The 26605-nt window shown below is 30.5% G+C and overlaps 1 protein-coding gene across 3 annotated transcripts in view; it reads left to right on the forward strand.

Annotated features, from left to right (window-relative positions):
* Positions 1-25813, forward strand: part of LOC105784694 (uncharacterized protein At2g29880-like) — a 33004-nt gene extending 7191 nt beyond the window's left edge. Inside the window, exons 1-4 of one of the 3 annotated variants that reach the window (XM_052632460.1) lie at positions 19099-19253; positions 20346-20433; positions 24608-24979; positions 25055-25813. In XM_052632460.1, coding sequence (XP_052488420.1) covers positions 24614-24979; positions 25055-25225 — 537 coding nt within the window. In that variant the 5' untranslated portion in view covers positions 19099-19253; positions 20346-20433; positions 24608-24613 and the 3' untranslated portion in view covers positions 25226-25813. Of the gene's footprint in view, positions 1-19098; positions 19254-20330; positions 20434-24607; positions 24980-25054 lie in introns of those variants that run through there. The other 2 variants (XM_012610619.2, XM_052632465.1) reach the window with 2 other exon arrangements.
* The last annotated feature ends 792 nt before the right edge of the window (positions 25814-26605 follow it).

A 26605-nucleotide genomic window follows, 5' to 3' on the forward strand; every position in this document is an offset into this window, starting at 1 on the left:
TCAATCATCCACTGGTAACGGGAATATCTCTTACATCAGGTCACCTGCTTTTCAGTGTACACTCCCTTTAGTGATTATTAGAGTCCAATTGAGCATAATAATCTCGTACTACCTCAAATAGAATAACAGAATGAGCCCCACTATATACTCATCCCCCACACACTCCATAATACAACCGATTGTCGCCAGACATGCGACCATCTTGGACTGAAAATACTACAGCAAAATAAATAAAAGGTTAAACAACAGTGTTCGCAACTATACAAGTCAAATTGTAATATAGTTTGCTTACAACGAAACATTTAGAAAGTATTCTAAGGATCATACCCAATGGATTACAGATTGGAGAAATTTATTATTAAATTAATTATCGAAAATAATTACTAATCTAATTGATTTAAAAGTTAATAGTGTAAATCCAAATTGAAAGATTAATTAATCTAAATTAACCTAATGGAATTTCCCATTCCTAGTGTCAACGATGAGAGCTTGATCCTATGTCTGATTAATGGTTATAATTAATAGGAGAACACAAGTTTTAATAATGAATTAATTATTAACTAGACAGTATTACCTCTCGGCCTCTACTATCTAACTAATCAACAACTACACGCTTACCTCTCGGCCTCACTTTCCTGACCGATATTAATCCACAATTTATTCAGTAATCTCGTCTCTCGATCCGTTTACCTATATTACTTCTTAATGTCACCAATCCTAGGGTTTAAGCACACGTGAAATTATACAAACTAATTCGTATGAGAAACCCTTGTGAATCTGCTAACTACGCACACACCCATTCATTAAACTACTTAATCAATTAAATAGTTCCATAACCGAAACATGCTAGATATAAATAAAGCACGTGATAGATATAAATAAAGCACATGATTTTATCTCTATATTCATATAAACATTAATTGATCAGTCTAATAGAATATAAACAATGGAATAAAATAAATAAAGAAATTGTTTATTGATAAATATAAGCGTCGTTCTGGAGCAATCTTCGCTCGCAATCGTCTTCGCATCGGAATAGAAAATTTTCGACTAAGTGAACATAAATATAAAATAAAAACTAAAGAAAACTATTTAGCTAAATCTACTCCCTAATCAGTTGATTCCTCTTAGGGTTACAATGACCTCCTTATATAGGCTAAATTTGGTGTGATATATGCCTAAAACACCCCTGATACTATTAAATAAAAGAGATAAAAAAATCTGCCAAGATACAGCTGTTGACATTAGCACTGTGTTAGGATGACGTCACGATGTCGCAACATTGATGTCAGCACATGTCATCATGACGTCGACACTATTTCAGCCCTAGATGCTTCGCAATTTTGTGTCGCAACATGGTCGTCGTGATTTGCATTCTTTGACCTGAATTGGCACCCTACACACTCAAGTAGCCTATTAGTCATTCTCGAGGTCTGAGTTGGCCTCATGAGTCATCGAAATACTAGAAAGTGCGTAAAAATACTAATAAAACTAAAAATACAATAAATAAACATAAAATGACTAGAAAACAAGCTCATTAAGTGCAATAAATAATCTAATTTGCCACAACGAATTATGGCAGATCAACAACCCATTGGTAACAACCCACTAAGTCATTATTACTATAAAATAAGACTCCTCCTATAAATACCCTTTAGGATGAAAGAAAAAGGATCTTCTTCCCCATTAGCAACGTTGAACACTCATTACACTCAACCTTATCAACCTCCTTACTTTCTTCCTTATTAACATCCTTTCTTCAACTCTTTATTTGTTTAGGTGAATTGACCTCCTTTGCACCACCACCTTCTCCTCATATCTCCATCATTGTTGATACACTTAATCAACACACAATTATATATAAACAAAAAAAATGATAGCATGAAAAAACTATCTCTTTTTTTTTTAAATAGCATGAAACAACTATCACCAATAATAATTTAACTTAACTGAATATATACAATTAATTCAAATATATTAAAAATATTTAATTAAATTTTAATTAAAATAAAAATAAATTATATTTTTTTGAGATTATTCATTGTGCTTAAATAACATTCACTTTCATAATACTTTCATAAATATAAATGAAATTCAAAATAAAAATAATTAAATTAAAGTCAACGATAAAATTTAAAAAAGTTTAAAACCAATTAAAGATCATAATATAAATATATAAGTAAACTCTAAAATAAACAATATTTTAAAAAACAATTATTCCAAAATGAAACACATTTAAACATTTCATGTGAAACGTTTCACTCTTATTTATTTATTATGTTAGTGTATTTAACATATGTTAATTTTTATTTTTAATTCTTACTTGTTACCTAATTAAAAGGTTACCACACATTTCTCAAAATTTTACTACATTTTCCTAAAAATCCGATGTGGCATGATGAAAGATTGAATGTGTTTTGCTTTTCTAACATTTAATTCCAACCATTGATTATTTGGACTCATAGAAATATCATTGAAAGAAAATCTTACTCTAATCGTCACCCTTTTCTAAACCCATAAAATTATCAATTTATAAATTTCCAAACCCATAAATTTTCAAGTGTTATGAAATAAAAAAATAGAGTAAAAGTAAGAGAAATAGGTGAGAAAAGAAAATGTATTTTATTGACCAATAGATATGTTTACGATGCTTCTCTAAAGTCTGTATTTATAGACATAAGAAGTTATCTTGATCTTGATGGACATCCACTTAATAAAAAAATATTCTTAACACTCCCCCTTGGATGTCCTTTGATAGATGATGTGTCTCGTTAAACCCATACTAAGATAAAAACCCTATGAGAATAAAAAATTCCTAGTGAAGGAAAAAGTATACATATATCTATAATACACATAACATGCTACCTCATTAAAAGCCTTACAAGGAAAATCCAATGAGACAAAATCTTGGTTAAGGGCAAAAGAGTATAACATGCATTTACTGCCCCTCATGACAACATCAAATGATATCTCAAATTCTACGTATTCAATCTTGAATACTAGCTTTTCAAATGATCGCTTAAACGAATTTATAAATGTTTATATCATAATTCTTCAAAATGTCATAAGTGAAGAAGAAACATATTTTAATCTCTTCAGGAGTTCCAACAACAATAATAATAAAACTTTTATCATGAACCTTCTGTATATACGCATGTTGGATCATTTTATAATCTTCAACTATTATTCATTGAGTTGAATTTACCACGTATGTTCGGATCAATTTAATTCATATAAATATTTACACAAACATATTGAAAAACTTTTTGATAATTTTTATATGCTTCCAACATTCTAATCCTTGAAGGATTTTAATATAAACTTCACTTTTATAGTGATCCATATAAAGGTTGTATCAACAACCATTAGGCGCATGTCAAATTTTCTTGAATTGCCATACTAATAAGATATGTAAAGGTTATTGCATCCACCATGAAAGAATAATATACCATTCATGATCAATGCCAGGACTTAGTGAAAAACTTCATTTTCTTATTTCGTTTTCAAAAAATTACTCATTTGTACCATACTGGCTTTATACCTTTGGACGTTTGGATTGCTAGTCCAAAAACTTCATGAATTTAATTATACTTGAATTGCACCTTTCCATTTTGGCCAATCAATTGCATGCAAAATTGTTGTTGATACCTTTCTATTTCAAGGTTCCAGATTTTCTCGTATTGACATGAATTTTCGAGATGTCTTTATTTTTACTATCTTCATCTTTACATTCAAGTACCTAAATCTCTTCTGGAGTTTAGTAATTAGTTATATCTGAGGTTTCTTTGATGTCCACGAAACCAATTAAAAATTCGAGAAATGTAAGTGCACCTATCAATTAATAGTATAGCTACGATAAGCAAATATATCGTTCTTACGAGGACTAAAAGTACTAGTAATTACTGTCTTTCTATTATTTAACCGACAAATTGAAGAGATTGATTAAAACTAGAATTAACTAAATTAATTAACTAAAGAACATAACAAAGCACAAATCAGGAAAATAAACGATTAATAACCAAGAAGCGAAACAATACCCAGGAAAGAATCCACCTAGATTTCAACTGTCGTTATCAATCTGAATTAAACAATTTCTTCACTTAATATCATGATCCGTAAAAATTCCTAAATATGTTAATATCTCTTTCGAGAGTAAGAGAAACAGACTCTAGGTTGATTAATTAAAATTTCTTTTTAATTAAAACCCCTATTGTTGTATTAACTCAATCTATGGATCCCCCTATTAGATTTTACTCTAATTCGGTAGATTTATGTCATCCTATTTCTAGGATTGCATGCAACTCCACTCAATTATGCTAGATCTACTCTTAAAAAGGGTCTATTCCTCCTCTGATTCAAGCACATCAAACATGTATTACTAGTCTAGAAATATTTAACCAAGAATTAAGCACACATGATTGAGAACAACATCCTAGTATTTATTGCGTAAAACAGAAATCAAAAGACAAAATTCATTATAGGGGTTATCTCCCCTAGGTATTTAGAAAATTAGTTCATAATAAAAAAAATAAAGATGTCCTAAAACAATATAACCACAAGAAATAAAGAAATTCATAATAAAATTCAAAGAAATCAAAAGGAGATCTTCAATCTTGATGGAAATCTGCTTCCGAGTCGGCTTCAATGGTGTTTTTCAAGTTGTTTTCTTGAGTATTCTCTGACGGGTTCCTCCCCTCTCCTTATATTTGATATACATAGGTCTTAGAATGCTCGAAAAACCTAAAAATTGCGTTTCCGAAGTGCAATTCGTGAAATGCACATGGTCTGGCATATGGCTATGTGGTAGCATGTGTGGCTCACACAGCCATGTGTCCAGCCCGTGTGGCTCTTGAAACTTGCTCCAATTTTCTAATTTTCGCTCCTTTTTCTCCCAAATGCTCTTCTAATTATAGAAACATGAATTTAAAGAATTAGGAGCATAAAATTCACCATTTTAAATTGAACAATCATCCAAAAAGGCATTAAGAATGAGGCTAAAACATGTTACTTTTAGCATTTATCAAATATCCCCACACTTAAGCGTTTGCTTGTCTTCAAGCAAAATTCTCAACCTACATTCAAGTTAACTTTTCCCAATTTTTGATTTTCATCAATAATGTTTCAAGATAATTTGCAAACAATCATGCATTGGAAACTCAATCAAAAGGACACTAAAGATTTAAGCAATCCAATCCGAAATTTTTAAAGCACAAAAACATATGTGTCTTCACTTATTTAAATAATTACCTTAAATTCAAAATCAACAAGAATTGACATCCTCACTAAAGATTCACTCAAAGCACTCAAAGTGTTTAAAGTTCATGAAATATGCACTTAATAGTCGAACAAGAGATGTCATTACCATAGGCTTCGTTAAAAATTAAATCTCCATCACTATAAAATGAGATGACACACCAATCAAGAGGTCTTTTCAAGGTTGTAATGGGGCTTAGGATAGGGGTATGGAAAAGGCCAAAAAAGTTGATTATAATCGAGATCGAATTAATAAGTTACCAAACTAGAAAAACAATCAGTTGCTGAATTAAGAGAAATTAAAAACTAACTATTCAAGCTCTATCAAATATTTTATTTTTTTTCATTTACATTTATTATAATTATTTAATTTTTTTATAGAACAAGAATAAAATTCAACAATTCAAGAAAAAATGAAACATAGTTAGCAACTAACCGAATCAAATTTTGACAAAAAAGGAGTCAATAACAAGGATAATTTTACAACATACATATAGGTTACAGGTTAACATTAACGGGTTAATAAAGAAAATGTGATAGGATCAATGAGGTTCACTAAGGGTTAATTCAATAGGTAAGCTTTTTGAAGGTTAAGTGGGTTAAATCTTAAGTGCCTATATCATCTCAATATATCATATCAATTGTTTAGTCTCGACATGCATAATCGAAGCAAATTCTAGAATAACAAGTCAAGTTGACACACTCATAACCAATAATAAAATGAGCAAGAAAATATATTCTTTATAGGTTTAAAAGCTCACAAAAATTATGGTTTTGATGTCAAACTTGCAATTTCAAATTTTCAAGATAATAATTCAATTCAGGAGACAACCTAAAATATTTATTTCTGAAAAAAAGACTTATCATGCTTGACTCTCTCATGTCTTAAATTATAAATCAATCAATACATAAAACTTGACAAATTAATCCAAAACAACATCAATAAAAATTTCAAATAGAAATAATTCACTCTAATGAAAAGTATGAGAAGATTACTTAAACACAACAATTAATTCAGGGATTTTATCAGAAATATACAAACAACCTCCCCACACTTAGGATGTACATTATCCTCAATGTACAAACAGATATAAACAAAATATAAGCACAATATCAAAAGAGAGGGAGAAAACTGAAACTGCCTTGAATTTGGATAAAATTGTAAGAATAGAGAAACCGAAAATGTGGGCAAGTCTAAATGTAGTGCATGTTTCAGAGCAACTAATAAGAGAAACACAAACAAATAAGAAGAGAAATAGATTACAAACCCAAACAAAAACAACCATTAAAATAATAAAAAATAGCAATGTTCAAAATAGAAATAACATAAAAATGTCTCACAATAAAATAAAATAACTAAAAATAAAACTAAAATTTCAACCAAAAATAAAAATTAAATTAAATTTAAAAAATAGAAAAATAAATCATGTTATGGATCAGCGTCGTGCAAAGTGTCGGGATCGTGAGGCACATGATCAGGTGTAGAGATATGGAAATGCTAGCAGATCTTTCGCAAATACGGCTCAATGGTATCTAGCCGTGCTGACAAAGTACGATAAATATTGTTGAGTGTGATCGAAAGCATTGGTGCAGCAGTAGAGGGCAGTGGAGGAGTGGGAATGGGTTGCGACGGTGGTGGTAAGGGATCATTGTCAAGGTGCTTATCATCCTCGTGCTGCTGAGTTGCTCATAGCAACACATACTGATCACTAAAAGGCCCAGGCTGATGAGCGATCATCCTCATGTGTTTTATAATTTCCAAACCCTGTGGTGTCATATCACCAACCAATGTAAAAGCACCTATCTACTTAAGAGTCTCGAGGAGGTAGAAGTAATGATCAACTCGTGTGACATATAGACCCATACAAAGAGGTCATCTTTGTGATCGCTCACTCTGATTACAACAACATTGGGCTACGAAGTGGGCTAAATCAATCAGATGTTGCCCGTGCATGCTCCATAAGAAGAGGCATCAAAAGTGCCCACGATGGTCATACTTTCCTTTCGACCAATCAAAGTATGAGCTAGGATAGCCTGAATGTGTCACAAGGCTGAAGGAAGGCATCGAGCCTTGGACTGGTCGTGTTATATGGAACGACAACCTCAGCAATCTCCGACCAGCAGAGAGAGGCCACATAATGGATGTGTTATGAGATGGAGGAAAGCTCGACCACTGGTAAGAAATCATCAGAGTATAAGTCTAGGGAGACACCAAAACTCGCAATACTAAAATACCGAATGATACCCCCGAGAGGAAATGATATAACTCGAGGGTCGGCCCCCGACTAAAGCATTGGCTGTAGAAAAAATGTTGAGTAAAACTCCAATGTAAGCTCAGCATATGTTGGCTCCACGATTGCGAAGAATTGCTCCCATGGAGTTGCATCTAGTAAAGTATGAACTAGTACAAATAGACCCAGAGTCTGAAGGGCGACCCAATCAAAACACCAACCCAAACCTAGTGCTCTATCTTTCAGATGCTGATACCTCTTTTCATGAGGTGGATGGTGAAAGTGAGATATCAGTGACGGTCAGTCAAAGATGAGAAAGATGAAGTCCCAATGGCTTTTGTTTTCTTGGAATGAGTGGGCACCTTACTCTTGCCTCGTGTGTTCAGCATCATGTACCTGAAATAAGATATAACAACCAAATATCAGCAAACTAGTAAAACCGACACCACAAAAAACTAATTTAGCAGATAGGAAGACAAATCAATATACAAAGGAACACAAATCAGCAAGCAACAAATTAAGAGGGCAAATGCACGAAACATACAACAATCCTAATGAACACAATGGCACAATCCAATTAAATACTCAACAAACACTGAACACAAACTAACAACAAATCTAATTATAATACTAAAAACATAATACTTAGCTATATAGTATAATAATAAAATAAGAATACTAATACTAATAATAATAAAGAAAATAAAAATAGAAATAGAAACTAAACCTAATATTAAAAATAGTAATCAAAAATCAATATAATAATACAACTAATCCTAATAGATAGATATAATAATAATACTAAAAACAAAACTACGAAAATAAATACATAATACTAACAATAATAATAATAACAAAATAAATGGACCAAACAATGGTGGGGTAATGGCCACGGTGGTCAATGAAGGCACGACGGTCGTGGCTGACAGAGGTAAACATTCAGCAATAGGACAGAATGGCAACGAGAGATTAGAGTAGGGGAGGACGCGACGGTGAATAATGAAGGACTATTCGATGGCAGCAGAGATAGGGGTTGTGTACTCAACTAAGTGAGGATAGAAAGGAAAAATGGGGAGTCAAAGGTACGACGGGAATGGCAAGAGAGACCGGCAGTGAGTGTAAGGCTGAAGGGAGGGGTGGTCGTGTGAGGGCTTGGAGAGGAGGGAAATAGAGATGTGAGGGGAGACAATCGAACAAGTGAGTGGAGAAATAGGGTCAGCGAAAGGTGGTGGTCGACTGGGAATCAACGACGTCAGGGCTGTAAAGAGATCGGGTGCAGTGGCCGCTAAGGGCAAAGAAGAAAAAGACAAGTAAAAAATTCAAAACCCTAGCTTATAGATGACACGATCGTGTTATTGGCATGTGTTAGGCCACACAGTCGTGTTTGGAGACCGTGTAAGTACCCTTAGCCCATGTGTAACACGAAAATTTGAAAAAAAAATAAGCCAAGTTTTAACTCGGCTTAGGACACGCCCATGTGTCCAGGCTATGTGTGATCAGTCTTTACTTCTCTTATGCCCGTGTGTGAGGCTATGTGGGATAGACAGTCTTACACATACCTGTGTGACTGTACGTGCGTCTCACATGATCATTTCTTCAACCCATGTAGCTCTCTGTGCCCGTGTGGGGCAAATTAAAATTGAAAAAATTAGCTCTAGTATCCATACGGCCTGAGACACACCCGTGTGTCCAAGCCGTGTACCCCACACGACCGTGCCTACAGGTCGTGTGACTCCTATTTTTTTCAAAAAATAAATTTTATTTATTTTTAAAATGATAATCAATAAAAAAAATTTTGAGAAATTAAAATAAATAAATAACACAAAAACACTCGGGTGCCTCCCAAGAAGCGCTTATTTAGAGTCTAAGCTCGACTTCCCTATTTAAGCTCACAATTAAGGTAGATCTTGGAGTCAAAACTCCTCTCCATCGATATCAGTTTTAACACTAAAACGAGTTTTAAGACGAGTAATGTTTACCTTAAACGTGCTGAATTCAAGATATGTTACCTCAATTGTACCGTATGGAAAAAAAGTTTTTACCATAAATGGGTTGGACCCTTTTGACTTAAGTTCTGAAGGAAAAAATCGTGGATCTGATTTGTCTAACAGTACTTTGTCCCCAACTTTGAATTGGTTCATCATCTTCATATGCATATCATGGCGATGCTTTGTTTCTTCTTTTTGCTTTCTTGATTTCTCATCAACCTTCATTCGCCATTCATCTAGTTCATCGAGCTGCACCATTCACTCTTCACTTGCCTCTCGAGTTCTATCACTTTGAATAAAATATGGCTCCAACAAGTTTTCATGAGGGATTTCCTGCAAAGAATGTTGAGCCATATGATTACTAACATTAACAGAACAATTAGTATCATCTCGCTCAGTAGGGACTCTCACAAAGTCACATCCTTGAAGAGTAATTTTTTTCATCACCTACACGAAGCTTAAGTTCACCAGTACCCACATCAATAACAGTTCTAGCAATGGCTAAAAAGAATTGACCTAAAATCGTAGCCACCTCAATATCCTTAACAATGTCCAATACAAAAAAAAATCAATGGGGAATATAAATTTATCGACTTTCACAAGTACATCCTTAATAATACCCCTAGGATATCTAATTGATCTATCCGTTAATTGAATACTCATCCTAGTGGGTTTAGGTTCCCAAATATCAAGTTGTTTGAACATCTTATAAGTCATGACATTTATACTAGCCCCTAAATTAGCCAAAGTGCTTTCAACATTTAAACTACCAATGAGACAAGGAATAGTAAAACTCATTGGATCTTTAAGTTTGTTGGGTAGTTTGTTTTGGAGAATAGCCGAGCAAAATGCATTGAGCTCCACAGTCAACAAGTCGTCTAACTTCCTTTTCTTTGTTAACAGCTTCTTTAAAAATTTTATATAATTTGGCATTTGTGAAAGGGCTTCAACAAACGGTAAGTTGATTTGCAAATTTTTTAAAATTTCAAGAAATTTACCATATTGTTCTTTTATGTGAGGGATTCATGGATTGTATTCTCTGACCATCAGTATATGCTTTTTCTTACTTTCTTCAACTTCATCACTTTTCTCAACAACTTCTAGCTTCGACTTCTCTATTAACCCTTTCACATTTCAAATAGTGATTGAGTGGATTTTTTCCGTTGGGTTAGTTTCAGTGTTGCTAGGTAAGCTTCCTTGTGGTCTTTCCAAAATAAGTTTGGCAAGCTGTCTAATTTGATTTTCAAGTCCTTGAATAGATGCTTGCTGATTTTTCAGTGTTTTGAAATCAAGTTTCTGACATCGAAATAAATTTGGCCAACATCTCCTCAAGGTTCGGTTTCTTCTCGTACTGATAAGGCTGCTAAAAACTCAGAATGGGTTGTGACCTTTGATTTCGTTGACCACCTCAAGAAAAATTTGGATGATTCCTCCATCCTATATTATAAGTATAGCTACGATGAACAAAGGTATCGTTCCCACGAGGATTGAAAGTACTAGTAATTATTGTCTTTCTATTATTTAACCGACAAATTGGAGAGATTGATTAAAACTAGAATTAACTAAATTAATTAACTAAAGAACATAGGAAAGAGCAAATCAGGAAAATAAACGATTAACAACCAAGAAGCGAAACAATACCGAGGAAAGAAATCCACCTAGATTTCATCTGTCATTATCAATCTGAATCAAATAATTTCTTCACTTAGTATCTTGATACTTAGAAATCCATAAATTATGCTAATATCTCTTTCGAGAGTAAGAGTAACTGATTCTAGGTTGATTAATTAAAAAAATTTAATTAAAACCCTTATTTTCGCATTAACTTTATCTATGGATCCCCTATTAGACTTGACTCTAATTTGATAGATTTATGTTGTCCTATTTCTAGGATTGCATGCAACTCCATTCAATTGTGTTAAATCTACTCTTAAACAGGGTCTATTCCTCATTCAAGCACATCAAACATGGATTAATAGTTTAGAAATATTAAACCAAGAATTAAGCTCACATAATTGAGAACAACATCCAAGTATTTATTGCGTAAAACAAAAATCAAGACAGAATTCATCATATGGTTCATCTACCCTAGGTATTTAGAAAATTAGTTCATAATCGCAAATAAAGACATCCTAAAAATATTATAACCATAAGAAATAAAGAAAATCATAATAAACTTCAAAGAAATCAAAAGGAGATCTTCAGTTTTGATGGAAATCTGCTTCCGAGTTAGCTTCAATGGTATTTTTTGAGTTGTTTTCTTGAGTATTCTTTGACGGCTTCCTTCCCTCTCATTATATTTGGTATATATAGGCCTTGGAAAGCCCGAAAAACCTAAAAATTATGTTTTTTTCCACATTTTCAAAGTGCAATTCGAGAAATCCACACGGTCTGACACATGGTCGTATGGCATCCCATGTGGCTCACACGGCCATGTGTCTAGCCTGTGTGACTCCTGAAACTTGCTCCGATTTTCTTATTTTCGATCGTTTTTTGCTCCTTTTGCCGCCAAATGCTCTCCTAAGTATTGAAACATGAATTTAAAGGATTAAGAGCATAAAATTTACCATTTTAAATCAAATAATCATCCAAAAATGCATTAAGAATGAGGCTAAAACATGTTACTTTTAGCATTTATCACTCTTCTAGAGTACTGCCTCCGCTATATAACCATCTAGAGTTATTCTTTTCTTTTACAAGAAATTTCATCTTTGGAACCAATCGGACTACCATGCTTTAGGCATACATTACCTTAAATTAAGCTAACAAGTTGTCCTATCAGAAGTTCAATTCAAATCAAAACATTAGCTGATATATAACACTTAATGATAATTCATTCCAAGTAATTTATTTCATCTAACTATGATTTCTCTCTCCCCTAATGTTAGAAAAACTATCAAATTAAATAGTAACCACAAATCATGTTATAATTGAATCTCCAATTTATTCAACACATTTAATAATACAAGGAAACTCATAAATAATGTATATTCCCAACTTTCTTTGAATACCCATTTTTTGCATTGTAGCGGAGCAGCTTAAACATATATCACACATTCAAATTTCTAAAATGGGTTGTATTCGATTCCTGACCAAAAGCTAATTGTAATGGAAAGTATTTATCACAACTTATTGGCATGATGCGCACAAGTGTTAAATCATATAAAATATCATATCCTTATACATATTCAAAAATCGTGTTCTCAAAAATATATGGTTTAGCTACTAGTTGGAGACATTTAATTATTAATTCTACTAAATCATTTTATACGTATAAACATCAGGCTTTATGATACTGACTCGTGCCGACAATCTAACTTATAATAATCATCGAAAGTCTGACTAATAAACTCACCAAAATTGGCAAGAATTGTCTCAATTGCAAAATTTGGAAGTTTTGTTTTTAAATAAATTATTAAACAAGTAATCTTGCAAATGACTAGGTTGCAAGTTGATAAGTCACATGTGATTATCTTGTAGATGCATCTACTAAAATCATACCAAAACATCCATTTGCTAGATAAAATGAACCCATTTTTCTTTAAAAAATGCAAGATATTTAATCTCAACTTTTCTTAGTGAAGTTTAATAAATCTTCTTTAAGAATAAACAACACTTGGTAAGTGAAGAAAGTTCAGGTTCTTTAATAAATATGCATGTAAATTCTTATTTTGTCACGTCATTATTGATTAGGATGGTCTAGTTGATCATGCAAACTAATTAGTATATTTAGACTAGTAAACTTTTGATTTGTTATGTACACGATTCAACGATGTTAATGTGAACTTTTGATTTATTATCTCATATTATTTAACCATGCTAATATATACATAGCACCAACTAAAGGAAAATGATATAGTTTTCCAATACAAAATTCTTACCCAATATAGTAGATTTAATTAATTGTCTCCCCATCCACAATCTCAATATGATGTCTGTTACAATGTATATTGATCTGTTGTAATTTGATATGTCAAATTAGGCTTCCTCGTTATACTAAGGAACTTGCTTTCGAGCAAATTAGTGTATTTTCTATAGCTTAGTGTAGTTTTTAGATTTTCTATTAAATATGTGTTTAATGTGTTTTTGTACTCATTTTGATACCCAAATTGGCCAAATATGCCATTTGGACCCTAACAATTGATTGAGTGTTGTAAGAACTTAATGGTAGCCCGATTTTGAGCAAAAACATCACCAAGGAGGGGGTATTGCGTTATTGAAGCATGGAAATCGTGATACCCTTGATAGTCCTGAAATGAAGAGAAGAATGAATACCACCTACAGTGGTATCGCGATATCCTCCTTAGGTATCGCGATACTTGGCCTTCAAGGGAAGTCTCCATTTTGAGACTGTCGATGATATCATGATATCCAGACCATGGGAATCGCGATATGACTGTCATGAGGAGACAAAATTTGACATCGGGGGTAGTCCTTGCCCAATCGAAAAAAGACACGTTGAGGGGAACTTTGGTCAAGAAAAAAGAGGTTAGAATAGTTGCTAAAAAGAGCCAAAAATGGCTGTGAGAGAGGAGGCATTAGGCACAATTTTTAGTCATATTAGTTTTTCTTTCATTTCTGGGGTTTTAGTTCTTCTTCTCCATAACTGTAGATTTAAATTTCTTCTTATTCCTTTGTTTTCCTTTACATTCTTAATGTTAGTTAAGTTAGTTAACATTGTAGCTTAGGTTTATTTACATGTTTAGGACCTCTAACTTGCTTGTAATGACATTTTCATCTCTAGTTTAATGTTATTTCAATTGGCTTTCTTTTCATCTATTAAAAATCTCATTTATTGTTCTTGTTAATTTATTTTGTTGTTAGTTGCTTTTCTTTTAACTCTTTCAAAGTAAAAACCAAAGCTTTCATCTTTTTGTTCAAGTTTTATATTAATGGCTTTTATGTGTGTTTCTTTGATGTTAGTTAGCTTATATATGTTAATGGGTAACTAAACTTTAAGAGGTTGGTTGATAGAGATGTGGGTAAACTAATTTTTGGTTCAGCGACTAAATTGCAATAAATTGGACTAAACTGAATGAACTTCAAAACTTAAGATTGACACCCTTAAGGGTAAATCAAGATAAGTGAGACCGAAAGGTAATCTTATCGGGAACCAATTCATTAGTTTTGGGTTAGTCGGGTGAGATCAAGAGATAAAATAGACTAATTTGTCTAGTTTGGTAAAATAGAGATCGAGAGGTAAAATGGAGTCACTTTAGGATTTTAAGCATTTTAGTTCCCCAATTCAATGATTAATTAACCACTTTGAAGTCAAACAACCACCATTTTTTATTGCTTGAATAGTTTCCTATATTTACATGCTTTACGATTTAGTCCTTTTGGTAATTAGCTAGTAAATTAGTTTAAATACTCTCAATTTCATGGCTTGCCATACTCTACTATCTAGTTAGTAGTTGTTTAGGCTCTTTAATTGTGTGTTATTAGCTAGAATTTACTCAATCTCCGACTCTTGTGGGTTCGATCCTCTAAGTACTCTTGTACCTCGTATAAATTATATTACAACTGACCTGTTATACTTGCAGACATCCCACATAGTTATTCTGATTTGATTATCGTATTAGTTTTGATTCTCAATCCTGGTGCACGTATGTTGGGGCGTGGTCATATATCATTTTAAAAAAATAATTTATTTAAGACTGACTAGAAAATATTGCCTTAATTATCGCTTTGTTTCTTCGAATAACAATGTATTAGATATTTTGGAGCCTTGACATAATTTTGTACTATGAAAGATTAACATGTTCCATTACCTTATTGAGAGCCTGATTAATTTTGTACTACCAAAGATTAGTTCGTTCATTACCAAACTAGAAAAATGTTTCTTATCCCTAAGGATAATATGCATTATTGTATTGTCTACAAGACATATGTTTCTTTTCTTTTAAAGACTATTAATTGAATAATAAAATTATCAAGTGTACGACAAGTACATAACCAATAACTTTTCATACATAAGTTCTCTCTTCTTTGAAGGGTTCTATTGATTATGAATAAACCTAGAATCAAATATGAATTTCATTATTTGCTTTAATTTTTTATATTTTCTTACTGTTATACCACATTTGCAACACTTCCATACATCACCCTTGAGCATCACATCATTAGACATACCATCGCCATCAACTACCTCCGTTAGAAGCAAGGCCGATTGGCACCCAACACCTAAATCAATTGTGATTGGATAATTATCGCTTATTATGCCACCCTACATCATCACATCATCGATTTATAAGGTCAGATAATCATCTCTATAAGGGGACAAGATGTGAACTTACCGCCTACAAGATACTTATACTCTCTCTCTCTCTCTCTCTCTCTCTCTCTCTGCAAACAGTCTCTCCCTCTCTTCCTTCATCCTCATCCCTCTCTACCTCTTACAACGACTTTCCGCCTTTTAAGTGTGAATCGCCTTTTGCCTTCGCCAACTTCTCCTCCTATTGGTTCTTGATAGCTACACTTACTAATATAATTTATTAAATGGTGTTTTTATTAAATTAACTATAGACTAGGGGCAAAGTCAAGAAATGTGCAATGAGGGGTCGAGAGAAAGTGGAAAAATTGGAAGGGGCAAAGTTAATTTTTTTTATCGAAATTGTTTAAATTAAAATTTTAATATATGAGAGGGACCAAAAATATATGAAAGGGACAAAAATGCAAATTTTCATTTAATAAAAGTTAAAAATGACTAAACTAAATTATTAATATTTAAGAGAGACTAAATCTAAAATTATACCATTCAACCAAGTGGGCCTGTCCTAAAATTCAATAATAAACATAATTATTTAACATGATTCTAATGTAATTTAGTATTCAACACGGAATGATTTAACACTTGATTTGTGTGATTAATTAATTTATTATTTCAAAATTGAATCTCAGTGTGGGATATTTTCAATTTGGATTCAATCTAGATTTGGGAAAATTTTGGGAATTTGTGTTTTGAACCCATCAAGATGGAAGTTGAGAACAATACATAATGGGCTAATTTTTTTAACTTTTTATTTTACTACCTTATGGTCTAATACATACTTGTATATAAAAAGAATCCTTGTTAAGTCTCTGCTCAATACGTAATGGGCTTCTTTGCTGCACGCTTATCAAGCTTAGTTTTAAGGACTGCTTTTTTTTTTAATTAGTTAAAATAAAATTGTGTTTTAAAATTCTTTAAATTTCCAAAATTCATGAAAATTGTTCACATGCATTTTTATATTTTTGCCTCAATTAAATACAGTTTTTTTAAATGTGGCATAAAAATATGTTATTTATTTGTGAAGAATGATTTGGAGGTGATCTTTTTATTGTGCCCGTCATTTGATTAAAAGAAAGTTCTAACGTAATTAAAAAATTAAATTTATTTATTTATTATTTATCTCTTATAAATTTAATTAGTGATAATATTTTTATATTATTTGTCTCGAAAAACAAATGTTACTCATTATAATATAATTTATCCGAAAAATTCCCTCCCCAAATTCGGTTTATAATTCTTCACAATTATTTTAGCAAACTTACAAGCAAAATGGGTGAAGTGATGACTTGTTGAATTGGCGTTAGATAGCTAACCTAGTTGCATCACTCCTTTGTGAAAATGGAAAATTAATGGCTTGTGTACTTGCGCCTGCTTTTCATCGAGCACAAATTGATTGAAAGGCACATTGGAATGAATCCATTGAGGAAACCATGACGAGGTGTGTGTGGCTCATCCATCGCCATCTACTGGACTGCTGCCAATCGCTTGCTGAATAATTCAACATCCTCTGCCATTTATATAAATTGGACTGCCCTTCTCTATCTCACTTGGAATCCCAAGTATCCTAATCCAACCTTTTTAAATATCACCACTACACCGATATTGGTTAAATTCATTTATATGTTTTAAGATTTAAAATTTTAGTTATTACCGATGACGGTTAAATTCATTAAGTCAAAATATGGTGCGCCAAACATATTATTATATATATAATGTCATGTTAGTTTGTTATTTTCACGTATTACTTATTAAAAATCTAGTTAATGATCTATGACTGTTTTTTGCGTTAATACTAAAATTTCAATGTTCGAAAAGTATAGGGGACTTAGAATGATCCAATTAGAAAATATGAACTAAATCTACAACTGTACGCATGATACAACCGTACAATGCTAATAATAGAATTTATTAAATAGATTTAACTGTCACTATTCAAGTCGGGACTAAAATATTAAATTTTGAAAAGTACAAGAACTAAAATTAACCAATTTATAAAGTACAAAAATAAAAATTGATAAATTTAAAATATAAAAACTAAATCAATAACTTTCGTAAAATATAGCCACTAATACCAAAATTTAATCTTAAAATTTAGTAGGCTGTCACTTTTGTAAAAACTAAAAAATGCCGGTTCTCTACTTTTATATGTCGAAAATTTTTAGCGTTGTTTTGGTGTTAGGATATAAATCTTATGTTGAAGCTGGTATTAAAATTTGACTTGCTTTTCACCATGCGAATTTATGGGTTGAATAAAAGTGTCAATCCTATTTAAAATATGAAATTGTGTTTGGATTTTAAACTCGGCTCAGTATACTTTGATCCATATTATATTTTTATAATATATATTATATTATATTATTTTTATATATTATATAATTTATATTACATAAATTTAAATATATAGTATAATACCATATAAACTTCAAAATATATATGTTAAGTCGTTGAGTCTTAGATATTTTATAAAAAAATGATATCTAAATTTAAAATTTTAATTAAAATTATCTATAATATTAAATATTAAATTTAAAACTAGATATATTTTTAAAATTAACATGGACAAGTGTAAAATTAGTTTAGATTAATCATTTATAAAAATGAGTGAATTTAGGTAAATTTTAAGTTTATATTTCGGTCGGATTGAATTTGACAAATATAAAATGTAATAATATCATAAATAGGATCAATTTAAATCGACTTAGCTCGACTTATAAACATCTCTACTTTTAATACACCTCACAAGTAATTTAAAAAAAACTTTTAAAATGTGCTTGTTATAAAAAAATATGATACAAATGTTAAATTGGTTTTGTTGTAAAAAAATTAAAATTAATTATTAAACTTCAAAATCTTTTTATTGAACTTTTAAAATATTGATTAATTAAAAATTTTAAGTTAAATTATTTGTTTGGATGTTAAATATTGGCTCAAATTTAATATAAGATATATTTAAAATGAATTTATCAAAATATAAATATATATCTATTACATGAATAATTTAAATTTGATGTATTTCTTATAAATTTTATCAACAATGTACAACTTATTATTTTTTAAAGGTAACATGTCAGATATTAAATTTTAATAATATTTCGTATTCTTTTAAAATGGTAAATTCAAATTTTCTATATAATAGATGACTATGCATTTATAATCTGGTTCATTTATTTCAAATATACTATGTTAGACGCATTTTAACATCTAAATTAATGGTGAGGTTGAAGAAAAGATTTGAATAATACAATACATTATTAGTACTTTGAAAACTTACGGTATGTTTGGTTGGGGGAAATCGGTATGTTTCCCCCTATTCCCCGGGCCCACCACCAAACTGGCGTTTGGTTGGGTGTAATGTTATTACACCCCGATTCCCTTCCGCCCCTATTACCCATATTGGCTGTAATAGCCATTCTGATGTTTAAGCACCGATTAGGGATTCCCCCCAATCCCGAATTTTCTTTTTCGTTTTCTGCCCTCATCCTCTCCGACGTTTCCCTTCCATATTGCAAGGTAATTTTTTTCCCTTCCATCGATTTCTGCTTCTTCTTCTCGTACGCTTCTTTTCTTCTCACGTTTCTTTTCTTTTCTCCATTTTATCAACAACGAAAAATGCTCGCACTCTTTCCCTGTTTTTCTTTTCTTTTCTTTTCTGTAAAATCGATTTTGATTTTGTTTTGCTTTTGCTTTTGCTCAAATCTGGAATTTTTTTTTTGTTCTCCTAATTTTAATTCGTTTCTAGCGTTTTCCATTCGGCTTTTCTTTGTATTGCACATTCGATTGAACAGATGAAAATTTTTTCAATGTGGTTCTATTATTTGTTTATTCTATTGCATGTTTGTCTGATTCCATTGTTTTCCGAATGGCTTGTGATTTTGACTATTGTTGTTCTGGGTCGAGAATTATACCTATCTGTGCATTGATCTGCAACGTTGGATTGTATAAAACCTAGCTGGCTTTCAAGGATCCAGTCCTGCAAACTAGGCCTGTTAATTTAAAATTTGTTTGCACAAAAGATGAAGCCTTTTACTTTTTTTGTTCTTTATTTTTTGGGTTTTAATGTATTTGGTCTTTGCCTTGTTGTGCTTTGCTGTGAAAGTGAGTGAGTGTTTGTTGGTCAATCTGCAGAATGTGATTTTAATATGGGGGAAATATAGTGAACGTGCTCATATTTGTCTTTCGAGTCTGAAACTAAAACAACACTCTCACGCTTTGAAGATAACATGATTAGTGTGTTTTTCCTCCATGAAATTTCCAATTTTTTTATATGGCAAGAGATAAAACAGAGAAAAGAAGCCAATTTTTTGTAGAGGGAGATAGTGAGATATCTTGGGAATTTGAGTTGTTTTACATCTTTTGAGAGCCATGCTTGTCTCTTGAGAGTTGAAAAGTTTTTCTCTTTCTTGAGTTCTAAGTCTCCCTTCTCTTTTTCTTTTCTTCTTCTTGTGATGTGAAAATTTTATTTCTTTGGTCCATTTCTTCGTGCTAGCTTGTAATTATTTTTCCAACTTTTTGGTTCTTTATCACGCAAAGCAATGATATAATGATACATAAAACTTTATGCTGAGAAATGTTAACTATGTTTTATAGTTTGATTTCCACCAGGATAAACAGGAAAGCATTCCAGTCCTGTTGACCAGTGACATTGCATGTAAGAAGGTCCTGCCTTTTCTCGTCCAAACTATAAAACACGGTAAGTTGTAATTCATATTATTATCTCATTTTATTTTTATTTTTTTAAAATTGAGATGCCACACAAGAAGGTTGGATCCAATAGTATAAAATGAAATAAAAAAAAGTGTAACTTTGTACGCCCTATATTGGATTCTGACTTTTTGTGTATGATTCATATATGCATGCACCAGGAATCTAAATTAACCAAAAAAGTTACAAATAATATATTAAAACTATTAAATAAAGGTCATGTGTTATAATGTTCATGTTTTGGTTTCTGTTAAGTTCATGTTTTGGTTTATGTATTATAATGTTCATGCTTCTGTTAAGTTCATGTTTTGGTTCATGTTTTGGTTTCTGTTAAGTTCATGTTTAGGTTTATGTGTTATAATGTTCATGTTTCTGTTAAGTTCATGTTTTGGTTTATGTTTTGGTTCATGTTTTGGTTTCTGTTAAGTTGATGTTTTTCTGTATTAAGTTGATGTTTTCCGTTTCTGTTTATGGATTATCTCTATTGTTTTGGTTCATGTTTTGGTTAATGTTTTGGTTTCTGTTAAGTTGATGTTTTTCTGTATTAAGTTGATGTTTTCCCATACCCTTGTTCGGGTGTATGGCAAACATGGACAATTCACACACACAAAAAAATATATAAGTTAGAGCAACATAGGTATAAGAAATTGTGAGGGATTGTTAATCATACACATTCGTATTGAACAAGTTAATCTGCTTATCCCTTGTTTGTGAAGAAATTCAATAGGGTGTCCTGATTTGTGAATGAATATGAAAATTTAGTTATGAGTTGTGGTTTAGGGTGTCTACTGAATCTGCTCACCTTGTTCTTTTTTTTATATCATGAATCTGCTCACCTTGTGCCTAATATATGCTACTTGCCCTGTGTTTTATTTATTCACCATGAGCTATATTGTTCTCTTTATAATGTTAAATATGTATGTGCAAAACAGTAGTAAATTGTTTGATAAGCATTATTGGGGAATCAAACTTTTAGCAGATGATTAATTGGCATTGATCAAGTTTTAAGAGTTGATTTCTACTGAGAACATGCGCAACTAGTGTTTCGACTAGCTTGTTTGTTTCATTTCTTGTTCGATTATTTGTTAGTTGACTAAGGTGGTTGTAATAGTTAGTGCAAATCAGTTTTGAGTGACTATTGTAATAGTTAGTGCAAAACAGTTTATTTTTATTATTTTTAATTTTAACTATTATTTTCAATTATTATTCAAGTTTTAATTTTATTGTTATGGATTGGTTTTATGCAATTGTTTTTCAATTTACTAAATAATTCATTTGTTTATTTTTGTAATTCAAGTAAAGTTTGGATATTTTTTATTTTTAATATTCCAATTTATTAAATAATGCATCTGTTAAAATAAAATAATTAAATGCATAAAACTAATTAAATTATATATTTACAAATTAATTAAATTAAATTAACTTTTTTATTTTTAATATTTTTATTTTAATATTCCAATTTATTAAATAATGCATCTGTTAAAATAAAAATAGTTAAATGCATAAAACTAATTAAATTATATATTTACAAATTAATTAAATTATATTATATTTTTTAATATTTTTATTTTAATATTCCAATTTATTAAATAATGCATTTGTTAAAATAAAAATAATTAAATGCATAAAAATAATTAAATTATGTATTAACAAATTAATTAAATTAAATTAAATTTTTATTTTTAATATTTTTATTTTAATATTCCAATTTATTAAAATAAAATAAATAAATTATATATTTAATTATTAAATACCGTTTAATAATTATAAAGTCTTTAATTATTTTAATTAACAAAAGCTTGTGCATAATTAACTGTAATGAATATTAAATGCTAGTGACAACAAAATTTCAAATAAATCTTAAAATTACATTAAATTTTAATTTGATGTAGAATGTGATTTAAAATTTTATTTTGGTGCAATTGTATAAATATAAATTTAATTTTAATTCAATATATAGATGCAAATTTAATTTTAGCTCAATTATACATATACCTACAAAGCATCAACATAATAACATGATCAAAGATTTTGAAGACGAAGAATTTATGCAAATTGCTTCCTCGCTATTTTCAAAATTTGTTCACCTCACAAGGATAGTCTACTTCTACATAAGGTCTCGGTTAATAGACTAAGGCATGCCATCTGTGATTGTATTATCGAGGCCTAAAGTGCTTTTAGTTCATGACAACTAATTTGATAAAGAAATTATTTAAAGTTGCAAAGATAATTTTAATTTCAATTTTTTGCTTCGTAAAGATTCTAAATTTGTATTGTTCATTTTTCTTTGATAGTGTGTTATTGCTTCCTATTGAAGCGGCTTGTTTGATTGCTTCCTCCACCCACAGTTGAGCGTCTTGTATTCACACAATCACTATAAGTTCTTTGGCAATTAAGTTATTTAATTTTATTTTACTGTTATTGAAATTATGATTGGAGAAATGTGACCCTTTTACTACGATTTGACAATATGGAACACATTAACATCTTGCAATAATGGTTCGTCTGCCTTTAATTGCACAAAATGTAAGGCGTAAAAGAATTGGTATTGCATTGACAATATGGTTGCAAATCTGTAGAATTGCGAGTTGGTTCTTACTTACATTGGGTGCCAACCATAGCCTATATACTTATAGACCAAGGATTAGGTCCTATATTTTAGATTTTTATTCAAAACAGGATTATGTGAAAAGGCTTATCTATGCTAGTGACGAGACCTGTATTGAACAAGTTAGGATGAATAGATTTGTCTTTTTTAAACTATGTGAGATGTTACAAACGTTAGGGGGATTGAAGTCGTCAAGGAACATGCTTGTTGATGAGCAAGTGGCAATGTTTTTACATATCATTTCCCATCACCTTAAAAATCGAGTTATCAAGCATCACTTTAATAGGTCCGGGAAAACTGTTAGCAGATCATTTCATAGTGTTTTAAATGCTGTCATACGCTTACAATATGTGTTATTTAAAAAGGCAAAGCCAATTACAGCTAATTCTTTAGACACAAGGTGGAAATGGTTTAAGTTATTGGACTGAGTTTTATATATAGCTTGTACATAATTTAGTTGATTTAGATTTAAATTTAGTATCCTAACTCAAGGTTTTATAACATGTGATATAGAATTGCTTAGGTGCTCTTGATGGAACCCACATCAAGATTAGGGTTCCAACAATTGATAAACCTAGATATCGAACGCGAAAAGGTGACATAGCAACAAATATGCTAGGTGTTTGTACACCTGATATGTAATTTGTTTATGTTATTCCTGGTTAGGAAGGTTCTGTTGCTGATGGACAAGTTTTTCGAGATGCCATTAGTAGGAGACATGGACTAAAAGTTCCTCATGGTAAAGTGGATAGTTAGAGGACTTTGAATTATTCATTAAGATCAAACTTTTTTTGGGGAATTAATCATTTTTAAAAAAATTTATTTATAGGTTGTTATTATCTAGTTGATGCTGGATACAAAAATTGTGAGGGATTTCTTGCACCTTTTAGAGGACAACGATATCATTTGAATGAGTGGCGTCAGGGTTATTAGCCAAGTACTCCGCAAGAATTTTTTAATATGAAACATGCCTCAGCACGTAATGTTATTGAAAGATGCTTTGGGTTATTAAAACTTAGATGGGGAATACTTAGGAGTCCATCTTTCTATCCTGTAAGGGTGCAGAATAGAATCATTATTGCATGTTGTTTGCTCCATAATTTTATTCGAACCCATATGAGTATTAATCCTATTGAAGCAGAGGTGGGAGAAGGATTACCTAGTAATGTGGTAGATAACGATGAACCAAATATCGTAAATATTCATCCATCGGATGCATGGGCTACTTGGAGGATGAAACTAGCCAACCAAATGTTTGATGAATGGCAAGCATCTAGAAATTAGTTAGGTTTAGGGACAAAATGAGTTTGAGTTAATTTGCTTATGTGATTTTATGTATCTAGTTTGTGAAACTTTGGTGGTGTTTGAAATTTTTTTTTTGTATTGTACTAAACTTGTTGAATTATAATATAATTTCTTTTTATTCATCATGTGTTATAATTTTATACAGTGTTGAGCTTTTGATTCATGATATTGAACTTAATTTTAATTTTATAAAGTGTTCACCTTTTGATTCATGATATTAAACTTAATTTTAATTTGTTTTTTTCTTAAGATAATTATGTCAGGTGTTTCAGAATCAAATGTTTCTTCCCAAGCTTCTCGAGGAACCAAAAGGAAATGGGTTCCAGAAGAAGATGCAGTATTAGTTTCCTGTATGGTGGACTTGCACAATGTTGGAACCTTTAATTCTAATACGGGGTTCAAACCCAGTTATTTAAACGAGTTGGAAAAAATGTTAGAAAAGGATTTACCCAATGCAATGTTGAAGGCTAGACCTAATATTGAATCGAGAATTAGGTTACTAAAAAGAGATTGGTCAATCGTGTATGACATGCTTAATGGCCAAAACAATAGCAGTTTTGGTTGGGATGAGCATAGGCAGCTCGTTGTTACTGAAGATGCGGTTTGGAACTCTTATTTAAATGTAAGAATTATTTCAAGTCTTTATTATCTTATTTTTTCCAAACTTATAACTAATATTATTTCCTCATTTTTATAGAGTCATAAAGAAGCCGGTCAATTCAGACATTGTAGTTTCCCTTACTACGATCAACTTACTGCCATATACGCAAGAGATCGAGCGACTGGGAAAGATGCTCAAACAGCCGCTGATGTTATTGAAGAAATAAATGTCAGGATGTACCTACTACAAATATTAATGAAGAAATAAACGAATTCTATAACTGCGAAGCTGATGTCTCTTTGGATTACATGGATGTTTTTGCTACGGAACCGCAACCAGATAAAAACCAAGGGGGTTCCACATCTTCAAAGAAGAAAAAAGAATTCTGATGCAAGTGATCATTTTTCTTCTTCATTTCATGATGCTGCCACTTTATTGGCGGAAAACATGCGGTCCATTGGTGAACAAATCAGTAGGAGTATTGCCTCCGATGTGGTAGTTCAACAAAAGTTAGAAGAATTCTAGATCATCCAAGAAAAAGCAACAATTTTATATCGAACGTTGTGTGAAATAGAAAGTTTAACTGTGGATGAACGCTATCGAGCATTGAGCAAAATTTCATATCATCCAACTCAAATGCTCGTTTTCTTTAGTTTACCTTCTGATGTGCGGTTGGAATGGGTCAGAAGATTTCTTGCTGACCATTAAAAATCATGGTTCTGTTGATGATATTTTCGTAACTTTTTCTGTTTGTAATATTTGGGATGGTATGTCATTACAATGTTCTAACTTTTTGATGTTGTAAAACTGTGTAACATATGGATTATGATATAGAATTTCTTGAATTTCATGTAACCTTTTGTTAATATATGAATATTATGTTTATGCAAAATATAATTCTCAAGTTATTTATTACTTCTATTTTTTATTGTAGAATAATTAAATTATTTGTTTCACTAATGATATTTTAGCACATTAATATGTATTGAAGTTTAAAAATAATAAAGTACATTATAAATTATATTTTATAGTATTATATATTATGATTTTAGTAAATTCATATAAGAATATTTAATATTAAGAATTTTATTAAATTATATATTTTATTACATTGTATTTAATAATAATTATTTTAGATTATATTTTATAGTATTATATATTATGATTATAGTAAATTCATATAAGAATATTTAATATTAAGAATTTTATTAAATTATATATTTTAATAAATTATATTTAATAATAATTATTTTAAATTATATTTTATAGTATTATATATTATGATTTTATTAAATTCATATAAGAATATTTAATATTAAGAATTTTATTAAAATATATATTTTATTAAATTATATTTAAAAATAATTAATTTAAATTATATTTTATAGTATTATATATTATGATTTTAGTAAATTCTAAGAATATTTAATATTAAGATTTTATTAAATTATATATTTTACTAAATTATATTTTTAATAATTATTATTTTAAATTATATTTTATAGTGTTATACATTATGATTTTAGTAAATTCATTTAAGAATATTTAATATTAAGAATTTTATTAAATTTATATTTTATTAAATTATATTTAAAAATAATTAATTTAAATTATATTTTATAGTATTATATATTATGATTTTAGTAA

The sequence above is a fragment of the Gossypium raimondii genome, chromosome 1 (genome assembly GCF_025698545.1).
Source record: "Gossypium raimondii isolate GPD5lz chromosome 1, ASM2569854v1, whole genome shotgun sequence".
In the NCBI taxonomy this organism is placed as follows: Eukaryota; Viridiplantae; Streptophyta; class Magnoliopsida; order Malvales; family Malvaceae; genus Gossypium; species Gossypium raimondii.